The 24,216-nt window shown below is 38.5% G+C and overlaps 1 protein-coding gene across 1 annotated transcript; it reads right to left on the bottom strand.

Moving 5' to 3' along the window:
• Nucleotides 1–70: 70 nt before the first annotated feature.
• On the bottom strand, nucleotides 71–24,105 carry impact (impact RWD domain protein). The gene is made up of 11 exons (XM_005923279.3): nucleotides 23,918–24,105; nucleotides 20,428–20,556; nucleotides 20,292–20,344; nucleotides 20,103–20,165; nucleotides 19,854–19,939; nucleotides 13,756–13,881; nucleotides 13,577–13,671; nucleotides 11,764–11,837; nucleotides 9,887–9,977; nucleotides 4,418–4,552; nucleotides 71–726 (listed from the first exon to the last, which is right to left on the bottom strand). The coding sequence occupies exons 1-11, from the start codon at nucleotides 23,963–23,965 to the stop codon at nucleotides 667–669; spliced, it is 960 nt and encodes a 319-aa protein (XP_005923341.1). The 5' UTR covers nucleotides 23,966–24,105; the 3' UTR covers nucleotides 71–666.
• Between the last annotated feature and the right edge of the window lie 111 nt (nucleotides 24,106–24,216).

The following is a 24,216-nucleotide window of genomic DNA, read 5'->3' as shown; positions in this document are numbered from 1 at the left end:
GAAAAGGATGTCTATTTAACAGGCTAGAAGTGTGTGCCAAATGCACTGGAGAAAATGGACGTGGACTGTGTTGCAACTCAGTAAACTCCATTTTATTAAGCAGTGATGTATGATCGCATTTCTTGGGAACGATGAAATGATTTGTGAAAGATCGCTATTGAGATGCAGATTCAACAGGGAAATGAATTAAGGCTTGCAGGGACAACCTCGTTACTGTATCTCCATCATGATGGAGCATTACAATTTTAAAAATACTGGGAGTGCATGCAGACAAGAAAAAAAATTAGTAATTCGAGGATTTAAAAATACTGGCGTATTCTTCAGACGTGGATCAACAATCTTCAGATGTGGGGTACATTCAAAGTCATGATCATTGCACAAATCCCCATAATTTGTTTTAATGAAATGTGAACTGTACACATTTTATTTCGAGGCTTCTTAAACTAAATATAAAAATATACATTCCAGAGTTAAAGCAGTTATCTGAGACGTCATTTTGAAATCCCAGATGATATTTTATGACCTTGAATGAAAACTAAATTGCTAGAAACCATTTGTCTTCTAAGACACATCTCACATCTCTTTCTAAAAACGAGCTTTTCGTTGAATTCGACATCAAATACTGAACGTGTGCTTGAAAAAAGTTCTTCATTTTTCTTCTGAAATTCACTTTGTCTTCTTGCCTTTTGGCCTTTTGGTCTTTAGTCCTGATTTGTTGGCCTCATCCTGTGAACCAAGAGGGGAGGATTAGAGAAAGAATGATTGTGTTACATTAGCACTCTATTTAATGGTGCCAGAGCTTTTTCCGTGCTTAATATCTGAGTGCTTCTTTACAGCTCATGATAAACTCTTTTGCCTAAAACTCCTGCTGTGTTTGCAAATGTGCAAATTGCAATGTACTGATTGACATGCACCATGCTGTTTTAATGTATTCCTGTAATTGCATCAAACAAAACATTGCCATCCTAAGTACTTTTAGGAAACATCCTCTGCTAATTATTAGTCTGGCAATCCAGACTGCCAACTTGTAGAGAACTCTGAAACCTCTGTTACATAGTACAGGGTGAACAAATGTTCATTGAGTCTGTCTTGATCATCAATTTTGTCTGAGTTTGTTTTTCATATTGGCGTAGAGCTTCATACAGCAGGAAATTGCTTTGATACCATTTTTAATAAGTGACTCATATACTGCAAAGTAACCGGCAGTGACCTGTTCCTCCTCAGGTGTGAGACTGATTCAGCTCTTTTTCCCCCTCTAAACTGTAGACTCTTTTTCTCATAAATCAAATCCTATCCAGGTATTCAGAGACTTTATGCAATTTTGGATTTAGCTTTTGCAAAACTGATCTCACTCACCTTACCAAAAATGATTTTCTCCCATTCGATATTGTCTCATTGGTTGTTGGGTAAGTATGCTGACTTTTGTAAAGGCTGTACACTGTTAAGAAGGAGCCCTGGGACACTGATTTCAGGGACTGACTGTTTCCTCCTCAAAGAATAAAAAGTTCCAGATTTCCACCAACATATCTTCCTAGACGAAATTAAATAAGTGTGTGCCTCAAGGGTTCGGATCCTGTTTTTTAAATGTATTTTTTACATACACATCAACCCATCATTAAAGCTTGACTCAGGAAATTCTTAACAGTTATCAGTTTAAGGGACGTTATGAGGCTGTAGCTGAGAAGACCTCCTCGTTTTCTCTCTTTATTGCTTTCCGGTGTCCGGTGTACACACGGCACAGAAAATAACCGGCTACTCTGAGGTTAATGTGACATTTCTTTTAAATTCATCATGTCTTTGAGATGAATCTGACTTAAACAATCCATCCTACCGCCAAGGGGACATTTGTGAAATTTCTCCATATTTAGTGAAATATAGTGCTGTGCAAAAATCGTCCCTCATTTCTTTACATTTTGCTAGGAAAATGCAAAATGGGTACAGTGATTTAAACATGTACAAAATTTGTTGCCACTGATGTTCAGTCGAGTTCTTCTATAATTTGGTGAATCTCAGCTTTTTCTTCCTTTTTCCTAAGAATAATTTCTTGTCAGCCACCCTGTCGATGATGAGACCTCAGCAAAGCATCTCTCAGGCCCTGTGTCAAGTCTTTGCTGGATTTCTTCCTATTTCGTAATGGCTTTCAGCTACTGCTCATCTGATTTAAAAAAATAAATAAAAATAAAAATCTTTTTTTAGGCCTGCCACTTTTATCCTCCAGCTTTCTTCAATTTTTTGAGGACACACAGCACACCATGCCAAGTGATTCCCAAAGAATTATCAGGCTAACAGCTCTTTGGGAATCACTGTCTTTGTTAAATATGGCATTTGTTTTTATAGATTCAGTTAAAGAAACTGGAAAAATATGTGGTTTTGTGACAGGCTGCTAGCAACAAACCACCTAAAGATATCATTTAAAATTTTCTGTTATATGTAAACACTCTTTAAACTGGTGTCTCTTTTATGTTTGAACAAATCATAGGTAGGTGAAACTAAAAACAAATGGTCAAACTCAAAAGAAAACTTTCAAAAACCTCAGGAAAGCCTTAAAACTATTTACTTACAGAAAAGTCTGGCTTCAAAACATAAAGGAGGCTCAATACTTGTTCCCTCCCGGGGCAGATGGCGGGTTGACTGGACCAGCGCAGACATGCTGGAGGACCGGATGCACTGTCTACACCAGCTCTCGCTTACCTTTACCCGCCCCTGTTGCCTGTCTTGTGTTTCTATGGTCTATTGACAATCATGTGCTTTTTGTGCTGGGGTATTTTTTCTGTTCTCAAACTGTTCTCCCATTAGGTGCTCAGTCTGAGTGGAGTTTTTTTTTTTTCTCCTCTCACCTCATGTTATATATTTTTGTTGTTTTTTCCTATCAGCCTACCTCTCTGACATGTCTTCCTAATGTGATGTTTGTGTAAAATTTGGTCAGAAGGTTTCTTTGTAAGTGCGCATGCGCCATTAGCGCTGTAACCTATAATTTCCTTCGGGATTAATAAAGTATTCTGATTCTGATTCTGATTGAATAATACTCAGGCACAGTGAAAAATAAGAATGTCATATATGAGCTCATGAGGTAATCACAAATTACACCTCAGTACGAGATATTGAGGAGGCTACAATGTTAAACTCAAGCTGATATTTTTTTTTTAAATTCAATTTAAACAGAGCCAATTTTAAAAACAAGGATGAAACCTCCTTAAATGCATTCATGTCCCTCCCTTATATAGATGAGGGCTCCTCAAAGCTTTGGTAACTGAGTGTCAAGTTGGTGCTGCCTAATAGATACATTATTGGGTTTAATGTATCTGTTTAGCAGCACAGTACAACCTGAACAGAGATCGTTATAATGACCTGGTGCTTGAGTTTCAGAGGGCACAGTTTGAAAGCAGTAGTGTATTACTAGTGTTAAAAAATGTATGGTATGACATTACTTTCATGTCTCAAAGTGCAAGTGTTAATTTTAATTATATTTGCAATTTGTCCGTTAAAATTGTTTTTTTAACTGTAAGTAAGATGACTTACATTTCGTCACACCAGCCAAATCTGGAAATATTAAAAAAGCTTAGTATGTATGGACAAATGTCTACAATGCTCCACTCCTGTGTCTTACTATAGAAATGGTCGAATGAAATACAGTACAAAGCGGTATAGTTTTCATGAATTCTGGCACTGGCCTGTGGGAGGACCCTTGTTCTAGATTTTTGTTAGGTTTGAATGACTTAAGTTATTTGAATGTCATAAAAAATAGTTTTGAGTCATATTTCACATGTTCTAAAAATAAAGTGTTTGTTTTCAATCCAATCTAATCATCTTAAATTCTTATGCAAAGTTTTAGTAGACTTCATGAAATGGAGTGATTCTGCAGAAGTGTTAAGTTCTCCTTCCACAGGCAGCAAATTCTAATAAGTTGGAATAAAATAAAGTGCTGATTTTTACAGTGAGTTGATGAGGTTTGGAAGAAGGACAAACTTTTAAAAATGTAGGTTTGCAGTACCTTTAATCTATCTGTTGCAGCCACTCAAAGGTCAATCATGTATCAATGGAATAACTTTGGAGAACACAAAGGCGACTTCAAAGCAGACTGGACCTAACTTCAGGCCGGTGAAAGCGTGTTTGATCTCCAGAACATGTTGCAACCAGACACTTTGTAATAAACTGACGTCTCACTGTAACTATACTGTGTAACAGTACAACCCTGGCATTCTGACTCTGCTTTGGATGCCAGAAAGGCAAAACCTCGCCTGCAGTCAATCTCTTTGTTTCCAGATAATTGGAGGAACACTGGGTGGTAAGTCAATTAAACTACAAGAAACCAGGTGGTCTCCTGCATCAGAAAACTGGCAGCAAAGTCAAATTTGACTGATGATGTGTCAGCAGAAGATGACAGAGCAATGTGTAAAAGGCTCAGAGTGTGTCTCACCGTAGAGGCAGTGTATCCCTCCTCCACCAGGATGTTACGAGCACAGTTGTTGATGTGTTTGAAGCGATCGGGACCTAACAAAATGCCCCCGAACCACCTAGACACGACCACCATGACATTACGCACGTCCAGGATCTGTTGTGAGAAATAAACGTGTAAAATGAGCTGGCTGAAAGCTTTGATAGCTGTTTTCAAACTGCATCAGATATATTTTACACTATATTTGATTTATAATAAACAGATGAATCTTCATGAAATGCACCTGACTAAGCTTCCAGTCTAAAGCCAATAACCTATAAATCTAAAATGGATGTATTTGTGGTGTAATTTCTTAGAGTTAGACAGAGATTTATTTTACGTTCAATTTCGTGTGTTCAATATGTGGTTTAAGGACACAGTTAACTTACATTAGGACAGAAACAGAAGGGCTTGATGTTCAATTAATTCATTAAATCACATAATTGAAATATTCTACTTAAACACAAATGAAATAAAAACTACAATAAAACTAAATATCATCTCAAAAAACTGAAATAAGACAGTTTTCTAAGCAATAAAATACCATAACAACAGAAACGTTTAAAAGACCATTCAGAAAAAGTACAATAAATCAACTGTCTACATCTACATGAATGGCATTGCACCCTGCAATGAACATATGGATAATTATCACCCTGCTGTGCTGGAACGTTCAACTATAAAAAGCATTTTGGCACCTTTTACATGATTGCTTTGATTTTCCTGTCAAAAACTGTCAAGTCCAGCTGCAGCAGGTAGCTTTTTGCAGCGCTACCTGCCTTGAACCAGTACCAAACTGCAGACATGAATTTGGCAAATGTGTGAAGTACTTGGCAGCCAACGAGTGCATTGTTCCCCTCGGGATTTGCCATAAACTAAAACCCCATAAAAAAGAGTGAATATTAGCCTTATTCAGTAAGTTCAATATTTAATTGTTCTCTCTCTACCAGTCTAATAACAGTTTTATGTTTACAGTTTGTTTACAGTTTGTCATCTTGATACCTCCAGATGGAAAAAGAAAAAAAAAATGCTACAGCAGCTTTACAGGAGCAGCCAGAAACGTCAAAGATGCACTCTCATATCTCTAAAGTTTGTTTGCAAATAAGATGTGTGTCATGTATTGATATATGGCTATGTCTTAATGTGATGACTTTTGAACCGGATGTGTGCAATATAACAAATGTGTAAATATATAAAACAGGAAAAGCCTTAAGATTGTTTTTCTTTTTAATTGAGACTGTTTCCCCATGTTCCTCTTCAAGTTCTGCAACTCTTAAGTTTGAGCGCACAAAGATTAAATTGAGATTAATGAAATTCCCAGTAAATGGCAAAAGGCATATTTTCCAAAACACCAGACTGTGGTCTTAAAATGAAGTGGAGAACTTTACTTTGCACTGCCACAAAAAGCAATCTGTCATTTGAAGGGACTCATCCACATCTGACTGCCAGCTCTATCAATAAGATCCCACTTTTATTCATCGCCACACACTTCCACATTCACTGCGAGCGTGCACACATTTAAATGAGGAAATGGGAAGAAAGCCTTATGAAGAGGAATGAGATTAGAGGAAAATAGATTTGGGAAAAGCTCTTCATGTAAATTGCTCACTATGCTGAGAGTGTTGCGAGTAGGAGATTAATCACTGTGTTGCTCAGAAAGATGGAGGACAGCAGATCCAGTTACAGGTCAGACAGCTACAGGAATTTACCTGATTTCTTAAATCTGCTCTCATGCCCGCGAGTTAGAAAAGAAATCTATAAAAGGCTGATAGCTTGAATCAATCTGGTTTTAGGATTAAAAGCACTGATTTTCCTTTATCATTCTCCCCATTTACTATTAGGAATATTAGAAGCAGTGGGTGGCTTCCATGCAGCGCCTGGAGACTGACCTCTGATGTGAGCCAGTCGTTGGTCAAGGACACAGTGACAGCAAAATTAGCCTAGCGTTGTTTGGATGAAAGAAACCGAAGAGGAGCTTTAAAGCTGCCCCTGCGCTCGGCCAAGGCTCTAACTCAGAACCATTTTCCCTAACTGAAGAATGATCTTTTTTTCCACTCTAAAAAATATTTCCTCTGCAGCTTAGCTTTTACTTGCACCTCGTAATATCTAGCATCATAGTTAATGGATTGGTTCTTACCTAGTGCTTTTCTACTACGTGAGCACACAAAGCACTTTGCACAGCAAGTCTCATTAACCCCCATTCATACATTACTTTGCATCAGATCAGCCTCCAGAGCCACATAGCACTTCTTTCCTCCCTTGTAAAATTGGATCTGTCACTATGAAGCACTCCTGTATCACTCACATTATTCTCTTGCTTATTTTCAATATAAATATATAGATTATTATATTGATTATAGCTACACTCTGTTGGTGTCGAGAAAGCTTTAGAATAGAAGAAATAAAGCTTAATGCGCTTCCTTGATAGCAAATATAGAACATATAATAACACAGATGCAGGTAAATTAGACTTTCTTTGAATTCTTTCAGCATTTAAAAGATAATTTAAAGCAAAGACTGGCTGAGCAAGTTTTTAAAGCGAACATATGAGCGCTTGATTCATCTGAATTCAGTGTAGCAGATCTCAGCTTCTGACATATCCACACCGATAATCCAATGCACCATTTCACAGTGATTTATCTCTCTAACAGGGCCACACTGGCAGCGGCGACTGCTGTCATCCTATGAATGAAAATGAACTTTGACACGAGTCATGGATTTCATCTGGAAAAGCTCTGACACGACGCAGCACCTAGGAGTAATGAGTAATGACACAACTACTACAAGTCACTGCTGAGCTTTGTGTTATAGGAAACTTTTTGTTTGGTCACAAACCTTTTACTGGCTTTCATTCAACGTTACAGGGAAACAAAAACTGTGTGGACAATAACACATTTTAGTGTGATGTGGGTGTGTGTGTGAATCATAGGGCCATCTGACAGTAAAACCCAGTGACAAGGGCTTCTTTGATATTTGAAATAAAAGGATTAATGACTGTGTGAAATTATTATAGTGGGACCATAGCTCCCAGTGGAGGAAACCTAAACACCATTTAAACATTAGAAGCGTGGTTTATACTACTGCAGCCACATCCCCACACAAAACAATCTCAGTTCTGTTTTTCTCAGCAAGTACACTTCTCTGAATCGATGTTCGGCTCTGCCTTAGAGACCGGCAGCTTCAGTATTTCCACATCACATCATCTCAGTGTCTCAAAATCAACCCTGACAGGCTCAAAGAAATTCATTAGATAGCCTGTCTAATTTAAAAGAGACGCAGTTTTGACGCTCTGTTATGTACATTAGTCTGAATTTTATAAACGTCCTGAATTGATTTTCACTGGAGTTTTGAATACATATTCTTAAAGCTTTATGTGACACCGTCAGTAGATTACTTACTTAATCTATTAGAAGGGTTGCTTTTCACAAAACTGAATTAATACTTCTTCCTCCCTATACAGTTGGCTGTGGTTTAAGGCCATAACTGGAAGGTCAGTGGTTCGATCCTGGGCTCCTCCATTCTGAATTTCAGTGTCCTGAATGCCAATGCCCTTGACACATTACTGTTTGTGTGTGTATGTGATAGGAGTACAGATTATACTTATATTAAACGCTCACAGTATAAGGCACTTTGAGTGGTAGGACTGAAAAGGTGTTAGAAAAAGTGTTATTAAAAGTATAAATGAAGTCATTTCAATAAAAAATGGCAGGTGTGCTATAAGAAACTGCAACAGAATTTAAAATAAGGCCTAGCATTCAGTGTATAAACATTTTTATACCAACAAGAGAGACTAGCATGCTCAATAAGCTGTGACATTTCTATAATCCTTATTGTCCATTAAGCTGAAAGGCATTAAAAAAAGATTATCATTAAAATTAGGAGCATCCTGTTTCAGAATGATGCTGAAATTGAGGATTCACGGCTATAATATATATGTCAGTATGTCCTAAAAGCTCTCTGACAAAGTACAAACAGTACTGTTTATGATGCTAACCTCCATTATACCTCAAAATGCCTTATAGTATGAAAATAAAGCTCTCTGCTTTCAGGAGTGCCGGCTTACTTGCTGTTATGAGAAGCAGAAATAGATGTAGAACCTTCATTTATTAGGCTAATTTCACAGTTTAGGTTAAAGTCAAATATCCTGCGATGTTCCCAGTCTGCTACCATAATGCACTGACCAACTCGTTTACACATGCATTCACTGTTGATGGCTCTACTTCATGTCATTAACTAATCTCTCTGATGTGTGGTTTTTTTTCTGTTTGTTGATCACGGTCTCTCTGTGCTTCTCTTTGTTCTCTTCTCTTTCTCTCACCACCCAACTGGTCACTGCAGATGCCTTACCCACCTTCTGCCAGAGATCTCTGCCTGTTAAAAGGGAGTGTTTTTTTTCTCCACACCAATTTAAAGTGCCACTCGTACTGGATCGCTGGATCAGTCAGCTTCTCCTAGCAAGGTTGTAGCATTGTCTACCTTACAATATAGGGTGTGTCGTGAAAATTAAGATTATGTTTTGGCACTATATAAATAAATCATAAACTACATTAAAATACCCTCAAACCACTTAATGACATCAAATCTGTCTTTAGTTTCAGAACACCTCACCCAAAAATGCCCCCATTGTTTACTGATACAGAGGATATAGGTTACAATACCAGGACCTTGGAACTGGAGAAGCCAAATGTAATTCGGCCATGTTTTTTATTCATATTATTCGCACTTATGCCTTTCCCGCTGTGACATGTTATTATTTTCAACAAAAAGGCCTAATCTGCTTTGGTGGTGTGACATAAACTGTCAAAACTGTCACAACAGCTACCCTCATTAAGAGTAACTTATTTTGAATGCCAGTAAACACGAAAAAAGTGTCAAGTTTCCAATTTATGCTGCAAAATTTGATATTAATAAGTGGTGGTTATCACCACTACCATACTATATGTCTACAAGTGCGTGCATTACGTGAAAAACATTTAGGTTGATATTGTGGGAGTGTGCCTTACTGATAACAATCTTAATTGCAAAATCACAGCAGTTTCCATATTAAACTGTAAGTGGTAGCACGTAATTTTGACTGCTTGAATCATTAATGCCCATCAAGGGACTGGTGTTGGGTATTAGCTTCAGCTATATGCAAGGCTATGTAGATTGGACACAACTGTCAGTGTCCTTTAGAAATAAACTAAATTATGCATACTGTGAAAATAAACAGGGCAGCACAGACTCCAATTAAGCAATGCAAAAGCCAAAGGAAAGCTCAAGGCAGCCAGCAGATTTAACAATGTGGCTGCCGTTACTGGGCGGACGCTTTTGTGCATTCGGCTTTGGCTAACTGACTAGTTCTTTGGGGATTTTTACCTTTTTAACAAACATAACATGCAGTTTTGGTATGAAGCTGAAAGAGTTATCTGTTGGACCAAAGCCAGCATTTTTTTTTAATTAAATGATAACCTGCAGTAAATGGAGCAATCTCCCCCCCGCGGCTGTCTCGCCGTCATCTTCACAGTCCTGCAGGAAGCTGTGCTTGTCCTCGCAGTAAATCCTACAACAGACAGAATCACAACAGCTTGGTTTTAGGCGGGAGAGCATTAAGACGTTGTGGTTAGTGTGACACTGTGACACTTAAAGCCTCTTCACCGGAACATTTTTGTCAGTGGTCTAAATGTCACAATATCCTCCCCGTGAGTAATGACCACCCAGGCAGTGCACCAACGACGCAACATCGACCTCATTAGACGACACTTTAAAAAAAAAAAAACACCACACATCTCACACACAGGCAATGCCTGAGAAAACACAAACACACACTGAGAAAGGCCACACACACATACACACATCTTTTCACATTATGCACAGTACTGTCAGAAGCCGTCATTTTCTCTGGTGCTTTTTTGACCTTTAATTGCAGCAATGAGCCCTTTGGGGAAGATAGATGAGCCTTGAATCTTTACTCATGTTCTTCTCCACTGTGGGCGTAAACACATACAGACATATATACTTTATTTATATTAGATCCATTATATATTAAACTAAATAATGTATATTAATTTAATTTATTAGATTGAACCCCCTTTATTAGATGTTTCCTGTAGTGTCCTTTTAATCACAACTGATTCATTTCACATTTCTATACCCACACCTGGGATGTCTCTTTTAAGTTGGACCCTCACTTGCCATCCAAAAGCTTGAATTTTATTCTTTTCCCATTGAAGCTGTTTGGGTAATTGCCTTTTTGAATCAGCCAACCTTTCATAAGCTGCCATTCAATTCTCAGAGAAAAATTTGGTTGATACAATTTTAAATTCAGTGATTGCAAGACGTGCAGGCCCTGAAATAGCAAAGCAGGTCCACACTGTGGTACTCCGTCGTGACATTTTAGTTCAGATTAGTCTCAGCTGGTTTCCAGAATAGATTTTCCTGTTTCACTTTAGTTTTTATTGTTTGAAAATGTTTAATTTTACTGTAGTATTATCGTACGGATGCTATGTGTGAGGAGAATCAGTGAAGATATTACAATAAACACACAGAAGGATTTGAAAGCAGCTGGCTCACAGTCATGTAGATATCTCAGTCTTAATGAACACATTCATCGATCATTAATCAGGCAAGTTGTAGTAAAATTTTGCTACCCAGCTAACAAATATTTAAACTAAGGCTTTTCTAAGTTCACAAAGTCATTTCATTTAGTTTTTTTGATTTCGTTCTATTTGTCTGTCTCATCATAAGCTCATCATAAGCTTGTTGCTGAATTTCCCAACATTTTTGTGGTCTTCCTCTATTTAGAAAATTCTTATTCACAATTTTTCTTGCACAGATCTCTGAAGATGCTTTACTGTTACAATTGCTTTCTTTTACACCTCTTATAGGATTCCATACTGTGCTCCTGCTGTGATCAACTGCTAAGAAAAGCAGCAGTTTTTCATACTGTGGAATATAAAACTCACAGGGCATTAGAAATGCTTTCTCTATAATGTCACTTCTAAGGTTCAGAGAAATTCATGTTTAAGGCACGGTTTACATCACATCATCATTCTTTACATTTAGAGAAGGACAAGTCTACAAATCACACTCCCAATCTTATCTGATCTACTGGAACACTTGAGACTTTGCATTCTTTAGCACGGTGGTTCATTATTTTTCCAACCCACACTCAAACAGTATAACTGCTTGTCTGTTACTACTTTAGTGTGAATGTGTTTGTCTATAATTACAACTTAGATGAAGAGCAAACCACACATTTTGAATAATCAGTGTAGAAATCCAAGCATTACAAAGGGTTTATACATTTTTTTTTAGCAGCTGTATAAGCAATATGTGACATTACTAACCTGTATGCATAAATATTATGAGTGGCACTGGCAATCTTCTTGTTTTCGTACAGCTTCTCCAGGACCATTTTAACCTGTAACAAATAATGTGGGGAGTAATGAAATGTCACTCTCAGATGCATTTACACTGACTTTACTGCAGAAGCAAGGCATCTCCTTTTCAGCACTGTGTTAGCGGCAACCTGCTTTCATGCTAAAATCCTGATTGAAGGCATACTAAAACAGCAGTGATGTCCAAAAGAAGGTCAGACTAAAAATGATGCTGTATTTGTGCAGATGACAACTTGTCAAGTCAACATGCTGTCTAACACTGCTGACTAATGCACAAAGCAGCATTACTCAACTGTTTATGAAGCTAAATCACCTCATGTATTAATTAAACAGACACTGAAAGGCTCAAAATAAAACTGAGGCTTGACTATAGTGTGACAAAAATTGGTTTTAAATTCATGCCTCCCCTGCCTGTTCCATTTTTGTAGTGCTGTCACCGTCGTGTCACCTTCGAGTTAGTTACCAAATTTAGCCAGTTGGCTTCTGCGCTGGCAAAGGCTACAGCAACACTTCAAAAGTTACTCTAAAACAGTTAACACACTGTATGTAACAGACAGACGTAGCTTTCAGCTCTGAAAGATGATGGTATCGTGCCTTAAACCTGCACTCCCTTTAATGACCAGAAGGGGGCAAAGGGGGGTCATTGCTTAAATAACCCATTTAATCGATGACCTCTGTAAATGCTGTCCGAATGAGTTAATCGCTAGTCTCAAATCTTCTTAAATACAACATTTCAGACATCATGGTCCGCATTAGTCTAAAAATTTCAGATAAAGCAGGGTGTGTTTTAAGGAAGGGCTACCTTGAAAGTTACAGGCTGCCACCATATGAGTGTACAGTGTCCCTCAGTTACCCAGTCAAATCCACCGTCACTGGTCACATCCATTTCCATAACACCAAAATGCAAAGAGTGAAAGCAGCACAACAGGTTCACCAATGGGTGACTTCATTATGGATACTGTGGGTTGATTACTGATATATTCATATATATATATATTTATACAGGTCAAATGACCCTAGAGGACACAACTGCAGATAATCACAGTACACAGAAACAGTAAATAAATTCAGATTAGATTTGTGCAATAGTTACTGCAGACTGGGAACTCTGTTGACTCTGGGACTTCATTGGCTCTAGCACTTTATATTGTGTGCAAGTGGTTTTATGGAGTCCTTAATGTTTTTTAATATCATATTTTCTCATATGCATCAACCGGGAGTCTCACTCCTGAATGCAATGACAATGAAAGCCCTTTTATCTTATGCCATTTAGTACTGACCAATTTAGAAGAACAAAAAAAATAGGCTATACTGAAGTTGAAAAAAACTAATTACGTGCCCAATTTGTTTTTCTTTATATCTATAAATGAAATCAGTCACTTCCAGATCAGAATATAAAATTATGGAAATGATGTCCAGCTCTTCGTCTATTTGGTTTATGTCCTCTAAAGAGGACAGCTGTCTGCGTAAATATTTTTATACAAATGACAATTCACAGCAGGTGGAAGCTTTTAAGATAAGCTGGTATGTTACCAGAGACTCAGAGAGTGAGATTAGCATGCAGGAAGGAACCAGATGATGTTTCAGATATAAATTATCTTCCACTCATCAAGTATTTCTGTTGAATTTTGTATGAATTGTTGATTGCAGAGAGGATTCATCATTCATGAAAAAAACGAGGCACAAAATTCAAACTGTACACTGTTGGAGCTCCATCTTTTTATGCATATCATTTTTTATTATGCTCATTTCCATGCTGTACCTGTCTGGGAGTCACCACAGGCGCCAAATGGGGCTGGAAGGTACTGCGTCGGTCTGTGATCGGGTTTCCATGTTTAATTGGAGGCAGCTCCTCATCTACAAGATAAAATATTATCCGTAATAAGACAGAGACTGATTTTGTCAGAAATGATGCCATCGTAGACTAAAATGTGCTTTTACCATTTGCCTGTTCCAGGAAGAGGTGCACATTTTCTGTATTCAGTCTGAGACTGCTGAGATCTGGAATGTCTTCATCATCATCGACATCCTTCTCAGCCGTCATGTTCACTTTTTCTGGTTCTTCCACTGAAGGAGGTAATATAAGAAATGTTATGTCATGTTAATAAGAAAGTTGATTTTTTTTATGTCCCTGATGCCTGTAAAGGTCTTCACCGAGCTGTCTGTAGTCTCAGGGTGCCTGGCACTGAAATGACACCTACTGAGCAAATCATCCCCAAATTACCATTACATAACCTTAACATTGGCATGTGAATGCATGACAAGGCTAATATAATCTTCAACCAGAATACTGTAAACGTGACTGAGTAAAGTGCCATCGATAAAACAGGAAGGATGTGACTGCAAATTAATTACAACACATCTGACAACATCTAATAAACAAGCCAATGTCGAGAGATCAAACACCAAAAGCCGATCTAAAGGTGCTGACATTAGAACCCTGTTGTTATGGAAACAAAAGGTGTGCCATGTGTGAGGACGGCCTTCATCAGCTGATAATCTATGCACATATAGATCATGTCTTATACGCGGTCTTTCAACACAATCATAAATAAATGTGCCAAAAATTTAATGCATGCATGACCTTCCCTCAGCTTTTGATCATAGCAAGCTGATATCATAGCAGTTAATAAAATCTGCTCTTTGAAAAGTCTGCCAGCATTAATATTTAAGTATCCTCCAACAAAAGTTGGGATTTTAGAGAATAAGCTTTGTTACCTGTCTATATTTTTGTAAATCCCATGAAAATATCAAACCAGCGATGCATTAATAACAACCATGGCGAGCCAGATGGGTTGTTAAGCAAAATCAATTGGAAAGCCTTTGGAAAAGGGCATGCTCTTGTTAAAAATACTAGGAAAGATGTTTCTGTTCTTCCACACCAATCTGATTACGGTAATAAACCATAAGATGTATCTATAAGAAGCATGTAGCTTTTAGGCCTGAAACATGTACAAATGTACAAGTGCTTGAAACTTGTATTTATTATAAATGAGCTGTATGACGCATCACCTCTAATTGCAAAAAGAAGAAGTCAGGCAGCACAATAAAGCCCTCTTGGTCAGTTTTTCATAGATTCATTTGCCCGTTGCATCTGAATTTCAAACACCAAGGTGTCGGTGGCCAAAGCTGTCGTCCTAAGGTACAGTGGCCATGTCTTTCTTTTATATACAGTCTATGCTTCAGACTCAGGTCATTCTCAAATGCACGATCGTGTCATCTAGTGTAAGTGCAGCTGAATTCTCTGAGCACATGTGTGTTTTTCACACACTGTGAATTTTCCATTAGCGTGAGAGCACCTACATGTAAAAAAGCTGCAGTCCAAGGACTATTAGCAGTCAGTGCAGATAACGATGTCGCTTATAGGTTCTTTATTCTTCAACACACAGAACTGACAAAATAAAAACCATTAGGCAGATATTTATGTAGTTAGACCCGTTATCACTCTATGATAATTAACTGTAAGCTGCACATGGAGATAAATATAGATTGTTGAATGGTAATAAACTGAACTAATTACTTAAAGCATTAAAATACATATGTCTATGCTACAAATCATCACAATTAATTATTTCTAAGCCTAAATAGCCTTAAGACTAAAAACATTACAAGCTTATAATTATACATTTAAATTAATTTCAAAATTTGACTTGAAAATTTTCCTTCAGTTATTGATATAATGACCTACATCTTCCTGCAGTTATCCATTTAAAGAGGTTAGTGGTAGTAAAGTAGCTGCTCTTGTTCATTTTCTTTTACCACTCAGCTGACGCTAAACTCAGCAATGCCAAATAGGTCTAAACTTCTCTACTTTGTTTTTTTCCATCCACTAGTATTTATCTTAGAAGTTATTTTTAACTCTAAAAAATGACAGAACTCTGTGTGTTTCTGGGCACTATATTCAGCTGTGGATTAGCACATTTTGTTTAGGTGTTCTTGAGTATTCTGTACGCATGAACTACTTAAAACAGACAGTGGAACATGTCACCAAGTGTGATAGTGTGACTCACTCTAGTATTTGTAAGAGTATATCAGCTACAATTCATTGCCTTGGAGAAAATATGCAAATGCAAAATTGTCATAAAAAGCACGTACCTTTAAAGGGAACTAAAAAAACAACCTTGTCAACAACAGGGGTCTGTGGCACAGAGGATTTGCTGCAGCAGGCTTGGCATACACAATACTTTTTAGTAGAATTAATCCATCGTTGTTTGTGTGTGTGTGTATGTGTGTGTGTGTGTGTGTGTGTGTGTGTCTTTTCCTAATAGGATTTGATAAAAAGGCAAATACAGACTTTAATATGTGTGTTTGTGTGTGTAGTAGAAGTATATTTTTCAGGGAAATAAAAGATAACAAATCTTAGAGGACCAGAATAAAGAGAAGAAATGGCAAAGTTGAGCTGCTCATGGATCTAGCATGTTTTACGCTAATAAAGGTTCACAATATTTATTCTATGCCTGCACACAGCACAAACAGGACAGAAGCACACACACAAAATTACAAATCATTAAAATGTTCTGTATTTAGATGAATAAATTCTGTTTTTCTACCTTTTTTCCTCCTGTGCGATCTAATGAATCCAAACTTCATCATCAGAAACAATATTCTGTCCGTACTTTTCATGTCTTTTCTCATGTTTACCCACTTTTCATTTCCTTTTCTGTGAAGTGTACATCTTCAGACTCATCATCCCCCTCTTCCTCTTGCACACAATGTCCCTGTCTTTTGAATGAATGAGCTGTCAATCCCGCTCCTGAGCTGAAGTGCTGTGACCAGTTATACTTATTACCACATGAATTGCAGAAAGGGGAATTATGACACGCAACAATGGGGAGGACAGTTAATATTTTTCAAGCTTGTTGCTCAAAAGAGACCGTCTGCCTCAATAATAGATGCTGCTCAGCGCTAGATAATTGAGACAGACAAGAAAGCCCCCTTCTGAAAATCTGATTCGGTGTGACACTTGTAGAGAATCTTTAATTTGAGTACCTTTATGTCTTTTTACACTTCAAAAGACTCTGCCGGGGTAACCAAAGGTATTACACTGATATCGATCTCAATTCAGCGCAGTCACTCAGAGTCTTGAGGAGTTTTTAATGCCCCTACAGGCCTCATCTTATCACAGCTTTAGACCGCACTAGACAGTTGTCTTAGGAACGGAGGAGTGTTTTAACAGAAAAGAAGAAGCATCAAGTGGGTAAGTGGGTTGATCCAATAACTGACCTGCTGGTAATCAGTGGTCTAGATCCCGTCCAATGTGTGGATTATCGTGTAAACAAGTCCTTGGAAAGACTGAAACTGACATTTTTCTAAACCCACTGCCAAAAAGTTTGTCCAAAGAAAAGGTCAAATGAACTGCCTCATTGACTGTCACCCACTTGCTCTAACCCCACTATAAATAAATGCTTTGAGAGACTCATCCTTGTTCGCATTAAGGCAGCCATCCCTGCTGACCGCGACTCACACCAGTTTGCATATCAAGAAAAATGATAAACATAGGATGCAGTCATCACAGCTCTCCAGCTCTTACACAGTTTGTGGGTTTTAACTCGGCTGTAAATATAGTTATCCCTCACAAACTAGTTCACAAACCTAAGCTTAGGCTGTTAGTAGTGCATGTGTTCACTGGACATCCTGAGCACCCAGAATGTCAGGATGGATGATACTCTTATCGTGAACACTGGCACATCACAGGGGTGGGTTCTCAGCCCCCTCTTCTACTCGCTGTTCACTCCTGACTGCTCTCCCATTGACACATAAAATTTGATGATGATACCACCATCTGATATATGACAGTGATGAAAAAGCCTGCAGGGAGGAGGTCAGGCATCTCACACACTGATATTATCTCAATAATCTGGACTTAAACACAAGAAAAAATAGCAGGGAAATCAAAGTGGACTTCTGAAACACACTGATCACTCTGCCCTTTGCCACACAAAGAAGAAATAGAGAGGTTAGCAAGCTTTAAGTTCCTTTATGTTTGCGTCTCGGCCGACCTCACCGGGACCACAGACATCTCCCATCAGGTGGGGAAGGCCCAACAGAGGTTTTACTTCTTGGGGAAGTTAAAGCACGCTCACCTGACCTACTGTTGCACAGTGTGGTTCGTCAGCTGCATAGAAGAGAACAGAAAGGCTTTGCGACATGTGGTGAGGGTGGCAGAATGTGTTATCGGTGCCACTCTACCCTCCCTCTGTGACACTGGTTGACTCCAAAGAAAAGCCTTTTGTTTTATAATGTACCACACCCAAACCAGACTTCACCTGTTCTTCCCTCTGCTCTCTGGGAAGAGATTCAGATCAATCAGGACCAAAATCAGCACCTTAAAAAAACTCTTTCTTATTCAGTAAGAATAGACTGTCCTCTAATAAATGGAAATTTAGTTTTAAGCATGTTACTCGTATCTCTTGCGCTGTGCAGTGTTATTCTGTATGTGCTACCTCACTGTGTTTATCTTTATTTCTATTTATTTTATGTTTATACTGCAGGCTGTTTGTCTTTTGTTGTGAAAGAGCTTTAGAGCCGCCGAGTGGTTTTTCATTGTTTTGTGAACAATGACAATAAAGATCTATTCTATTCTATTCTGTTCTAATTTATCAGTCGCAGCCACCACTTGACAGATTAATAACACAGTGAGCTACTTTCAGCTACTTTCACTTATTCATGTGGTGGCTCCACATGTTTGATTTGGCAGTTTGTACCCTTCCTGACATGACTTTTCCTGTGAATGTGTAAACCACTACATTATGTAGACAACTAGTCAATGAGATAACACAAAAAAGCCAAGGAAAAAAAAGAAGTACAGTTCTGTCAAGGACAGATACATACAAGGATAAAATAAGACATTTAAGCTTAAAATATGATATTTCAAAGTCAATTTATCCAACATGTCTCACCAAAAATAACCTACAAAACCCATATGCTGTAAAAAAGCAATAAATGATACAGCTTGTTTGGGTGAAGCAGCCCAGGAGGGTCATTTAACTCTATAATCCAGCACATGGAGTGTCGTTTTTACACCTTTAACTTCATCAGTTTGTATATAGAGACTGTTAAGCCTCAGTCCTTTAATATGTATTCAGGAATCACGTGCAAGTTTACAGGAGACAGTGTATACACACAGACTGTAAATAAAAGATTGACATAGCCGCTGTAATGCCACCGGTGGGTAAGGCCCTAATTACACCGTCCTACAGACTGGCAGGTGACCCTTGTCAACCAAAGCAATGACAAGGAGGCTTCTGGGGCAGCACCCTCTCATTTCCACCAATAACTTGCCAACCAGTTAGAGAATGCACATTGCTCTCTATAGTTGCCAGCAGGTCAAGAGGCTTGTGTGACTGAGGCTTTAGTGGTTATTTTACTTTGTTGTATTTTGCTTGTTTGTTTTTTTCTAACATGTGTGAACACAGTTTAATGATATGTTAGCACTGGTGAGTTATTAGCTGAAGCTAAAGCATTCTCAAACTTGGGTGTCGCCGTCACCCGCTCACCCAGCAGGGTGACAACAATACCCCAGTGTTTTACAGCTAAGGGATACAAACGAAACCAAAACAACACATACTCACAGAAAGACACTATAAACTGAACAGCTGACTCCTTAGCATCTTTTAGTAAAACCAGACAAGAACGTGAAGAAACCCCTGTAACCTAAAGTGGCCACACCCTTAATTCTGCATAACTTAACATAGTTCCCATGGATGAATTATATAAAAACTAACCAAAGTGCATTCACTATCAAGGTGGAAATTATTTACTTTTTGAATAGAATAGAATAGAATAGAATAGAATAGAATAGAATAGAATAGAATAGAATTCAACTTTAACAACTTCAACAACTACTTTTTGTACCAGGGTGTAAATATAATTATTTTGAGAGTTTGAGACTAAAATGTCTACAGTTACAACTCTATGAATTCACCGAAGCACTTCTGGAGAGGTCAAGACTGAGGTGGTCTGTCAGGTGTTATTCCGAGTCATTAAAAATGGCCATAAAGTGGGACCTCAAGTGGGAATTTCCTTTTTTCACACCTCACCTGTTTCTGAGTTCTGGGACTTCTCAACGAGGAAATCTCTAACTTTTTCTACCCACAGGTAGAGGATGCTCTCCCCCGCGTGCTCCCTATAAAAATGAAATATTTTTATGTGAGGGTGGGTGAAATAAGAGGCATGTAAACTACAGTGATATTAAATCATGGAAAACAATGACAATGAAAGCTTTTGATGTGGCTAATATCCCTCTACGGTATCTCTTCATGAAGTCAAAAATTATGAAAGGCACTCACACATAGATGTCTTCCAGGCTGTTTGCCAATTTTGCCCTCTCAGGGCCTCGCAACCACACTGCACTACAACAGCCGAGAACAAACACAGGGTTATTGAGTAGGAGTAGGAGTGGGCCGTTGAGTGGGATGCTGTTCTTTCAAATCATCAGAGCTCTTCCATATTAAATTTGAAAGGCAAATCAGACTTACTTGATCTGGTATATGGGCGGAGCTGCGCTTGGATAATCAGGTGGGAGAATTATCTGATCAATAAAGGGGGAAAAAATATCAGAACAGCATTACAAACAAAAATGCATGATGGACACTAATATGCAATTTTCTGCACCTGCAAACACGCCGTCAGTTTTGGCTCCTCCAAGTCGGCGGATATTTTAATGCAAAATATCCTGGATGCTTCATCAATCACACACCATTCATCACCATAGATAGAAGACAAAGCCTCAACCTCTTCAATCTAAGAGAGAACAAAGAACAACAAAGCAATTAGATTAATCATATCAGACTCGGTGGTGATTGTTTGGACCATGGATGCACAGAAAGCTTCACTCACTTTATTTAATCCGTGTGTAACTGACATTTAATTTGATTCACAGAGGTACTTCAAAAATGCATTAATTACCCCTTGAGTAGAGGCAGTAAAGTGTTTAAATACCTGGGGTCAACCTTCCAAAGCAACAGATAGTGCACAAGAGAGGTGAAGCACAGAGTGCAGGCAGGGTGGAGTGGGTGGAGATGAGTGTGGTCTTGGTACTGACAAAAAGACAGGAGGCTGTGTCAGAGATGCTAGCTGAAGATGCCAAAATTAGAAATGAGTACATGAGCACCTCAGGTCAAACAGTTTGGAGACAAACTAAGAGAGGAAAGGCTGAGGTGGTTTTCGACATGTGCAGAGGAGGGATAGTGCATATACTGGACAAAGGATGCTGCAGATGGAGCTGCCAGGCAGGAGAAAAGAGAAAGACCTCAGAGAAGGTTCAAGGATGTCGTGAATGAGGACATACAGAGAGTTGGCATTACAGAAAATGATGATAGGGATAGGGTGAGATGGAAGGAGATGATCCGCTGTGGCGACCCCTAACGGAGAAGCCGAAGGAGTTGAAGTTTAAAGCATTTGTTTTTCGTTTTTGGAAATATCCTTACTCGCTTTGTCTCCAAGATGGTGGTAAGAGAAATGCCATGCTTCCATCTGTACATTATGTTTATTGAAAGATCTAGGAAACAGTTAATTTAACATAAAGGCTGTAAGTAAGGGTGATAAAAAAAAAAACCCACCTAGTTTGCAGATATGAACTTTTTGCTAAAATGGGCTGAATGCTGCTGCTGACTTTCACTTTCACATAATCTTCACAGACTTTGTAGATAAATAAAAAACAGTCTATCTGCAACATGATGAAGGACTTTCAGCTATTTCTATAAAACGTTACATTTTAGAATACTGGCACTTTATTTTCTTGTGCAAGCTTTGATAAGAGTGGAAATACTTCCACAAAAGCACTAACTCTGTTGTTAATGGGAAATGGCAGAACAAATACATCATACCCCTTTCACTTCCTGATAAAATTGCCCAAATAGCTCTTTCCCTACCTATCTGACTATCACTACTTCATTAATCACTGTGGTGGAACTTATCAAGTGAAAGGGGCAAAGATGAAGTGTATTTAATAAGAATATTCAAATTAATGTTTTTGTTTTTACACTCTTCTGGACTAACTTTGGAATAACCTTGGGACCTGGAGCAGCTCCTCAGCTTGGCCTCGGCCATAAATTAGCTGTTGCAGCTCTCATGCCACTCTGCGTACGTCAGTTTCTTTTTGACAGGCAAAGAAGACTTGAACATCAGAGGGGCAGAGCTGTATGTCTGAAATGATAATAGCAGGAGAATCCTTGCTCATACATAGATAAGACTAAACCAAGGGTGAGCAGTTAATTTTTCCAAGGGGCAACATGGGAAATTGGGCTGTTGCAAAAAAGCTGAACTCAATTCACTTCAATGTTAATTTTTATCTCTTTATAAAATGCTACTGGTAAGAGTAAATATTACAATTAGGCCCTAATTGTGTCCACTTGGGAAATTGAATTGTCCAGCCCCGCTGTAAACTGAGTCCTTAGAGCTGTTTTCACTGGGATTACTTGTACTTAGATTGATCTCAATAATTAAAACTTATTGGCCTTTCTTAATATGAGCAGCCATTATTGTATCAGTATCTACACTCAGCAGCCATTTTATTAGTTACACCTTGCTAGTTTCAAGCCGGAACCCCCTTTGCTTTCATAACTCTGTTAAGTCCTTGGGAAATAGATTTAAACAAGGTGCTGGAAATATTCTTCAGAGATTTTAGTGTGTATTGACATGACAGCATCACACAGTTCCACCTGCACATCCAACCAACTCTCCTGTTCCAGCACATCATAAAGCATGTGGATACTATTGGATGAGATGTGGTGACTCTGAAGGCTATTTGATTTTGTGACGTTGTGATGTTCAAGAAACCAGTTTGAGATGATTTGTGAAATGGTGCGTTATCCTGCTGAAAGCAGCTGTTAGAAGATGGGTACACTGTGGTCATAAAGGGGTTATAACATTTAAATGATGCTCAATTGGCACTAAGGGGCCCAAAGTGTGCCTAGTAAATCTCACTTACACCATTATACCACCACCACCCTGAACTGTGATATATGGCAAGAGGGATCCAGGCTTTTATTCTGACCCCACCAGCCGAATGTTGCAGGGTTGGTGTGTTGCACATTTAGAGATGTTCTTCTGCATTACTCGGTTTTAATGAGCGGTTATTTGAGTTACATTCCTATCAGCTGTAAGCAGCTTGGCCATTCACCTCTGACCTCTGGCATCACAAGGGACGTTCACACAGAGAGAACAGGATATTTTCTCATTTTTAGACCATCTTCTGTAAACCCTAGCAGTGGTTGTGTGAGAAAATCCCAGCAGATCAGCAGTTACTGAACTGCTCAGAGCAGACCATCTGGCACCAACAACCTTGCCACATTCAAAGTCACTCAAATCACCTTTTTTCCCCATTTTGATGCTCAGGTTGAACTTTAGCAAGTCATCTTGACCATGTCTAAATACCTAATTAAAATGAATTGCTGCCATGTGATTGGCTGATTAAATATTTGTGTTAAGTAGTCATTAAATAGGTGTACCTAATGAAATAAGACAAGTATCAATATGTCCCCTTTGAATATGTGAAGAAAAGCAACGGGACAAATCTGAGCTGTAGACTGAATGACAACACACACACACACAAACACATTGTGAGATTACAGTTAGTGATCTCAAGACAGTATATGTCATTATTTTCTTTATGATTCCCAACCTAGATGCCAATGTTAACTTTCCCTGAATATAAAGACAGTGGGTACACAACTGTATAGCAACAAAAATTAAATTATGTATGCCTGCGATGGTGTTCACTTTTTTCCCCTTTTTTTCTGCTGTTTTGACACTTTGCGTTGATGTGTGGCCTCTGTGCACCCTGCTGCACCTGCTGCGCTTCAAACATCACTTCCAAAAGTGTTAATGAATCCAGACACCTTGGGAACAACCTTCAGTATATGTGTGTGTCTGTGTATGTATGTTTATTCAAGTTTTTTATGTGCTGCTCATGTATATTCATCTTCATCTTAAATAACGCAGCAGGGCTTGTTCAACCTGTCAGCGCTACATCTACCGCATTTGGCTTACGTGCTCTCACCAGGCCAGTTGAAAATATTACAACAAACAAGACATTTCGCACAAACTGACAGGATTGCCTAACTTTTTCTGAGGATTAAAAAAGGAAGTACTTTGTGCTTACTTGAGCCTGAAGATCCTCATCATCCCCCGGAGTTATGATATCCGCCATTTATTCTTCTCATGACTAAGTGTCACCTATATTAAATGTGTTGATTATTCAGTAAACCACAAAACTCATAAGACACACGTACATGAGTTATGTGTTGACGCCCAGCTCTGAGAAACTACTTCCTGGTCAAAGCAGTTTGACTCGTCTATGCGTATTTTAACTTCCGGGTTTTGCATTGGAAACCAGGACAACAATAAAATCGTAAGAAGAAAGAACATAAAAAACCGAGAGCGTCTCAGTTTTATTTTAAT

Source organism: Haplochromis burtoni, unplaced genomic scaffold (assembly GCF_018398535.1).
Source record: "Haplochromis burtoni strain Fernald_Lab_line unplaced genomic scaffold, NCSU_Asbu1 Contig_65, whole genome shotgun sequence".
Taxonomy (NCBI): domain Eukaryota; kingdom Metazoa; phylum Chordata; class Actinopteri; order Cichliformes; family Cichlidae; genus Haplochromis; species Haplochromis burtoni.
This window is presented reverse-complemented; position numbering and strand designations above follow the sequence as displayed.

What these genes read in the sequence shown, in the direction of transcription:
- impact (XM_005923279.3), bottom strand. Translation starts at nt 23,965, where the DNA reads ATGGCGGATATCATAACTCCGGGGGATGATGAGGATCTTCAGGCTCAA. An exon ending in CTGTGGTGACTCCCAGACAG is followed by an intron (nt 11,838 to 13,576) that starts GTACAGCATGGA and finishes TATTTGTTACAG; the next exon opens with GTTAAAATGGTCCTGGAGAA. An exon ending in GATTGCTCCATTTACTGCAG is followed by an intron (nt 4,553 to 9,886) that starts GTTATCATTTAA and finishes TTCTCACAACAG; the next exon opens with ATCCTGGACGTGCGTAATGT.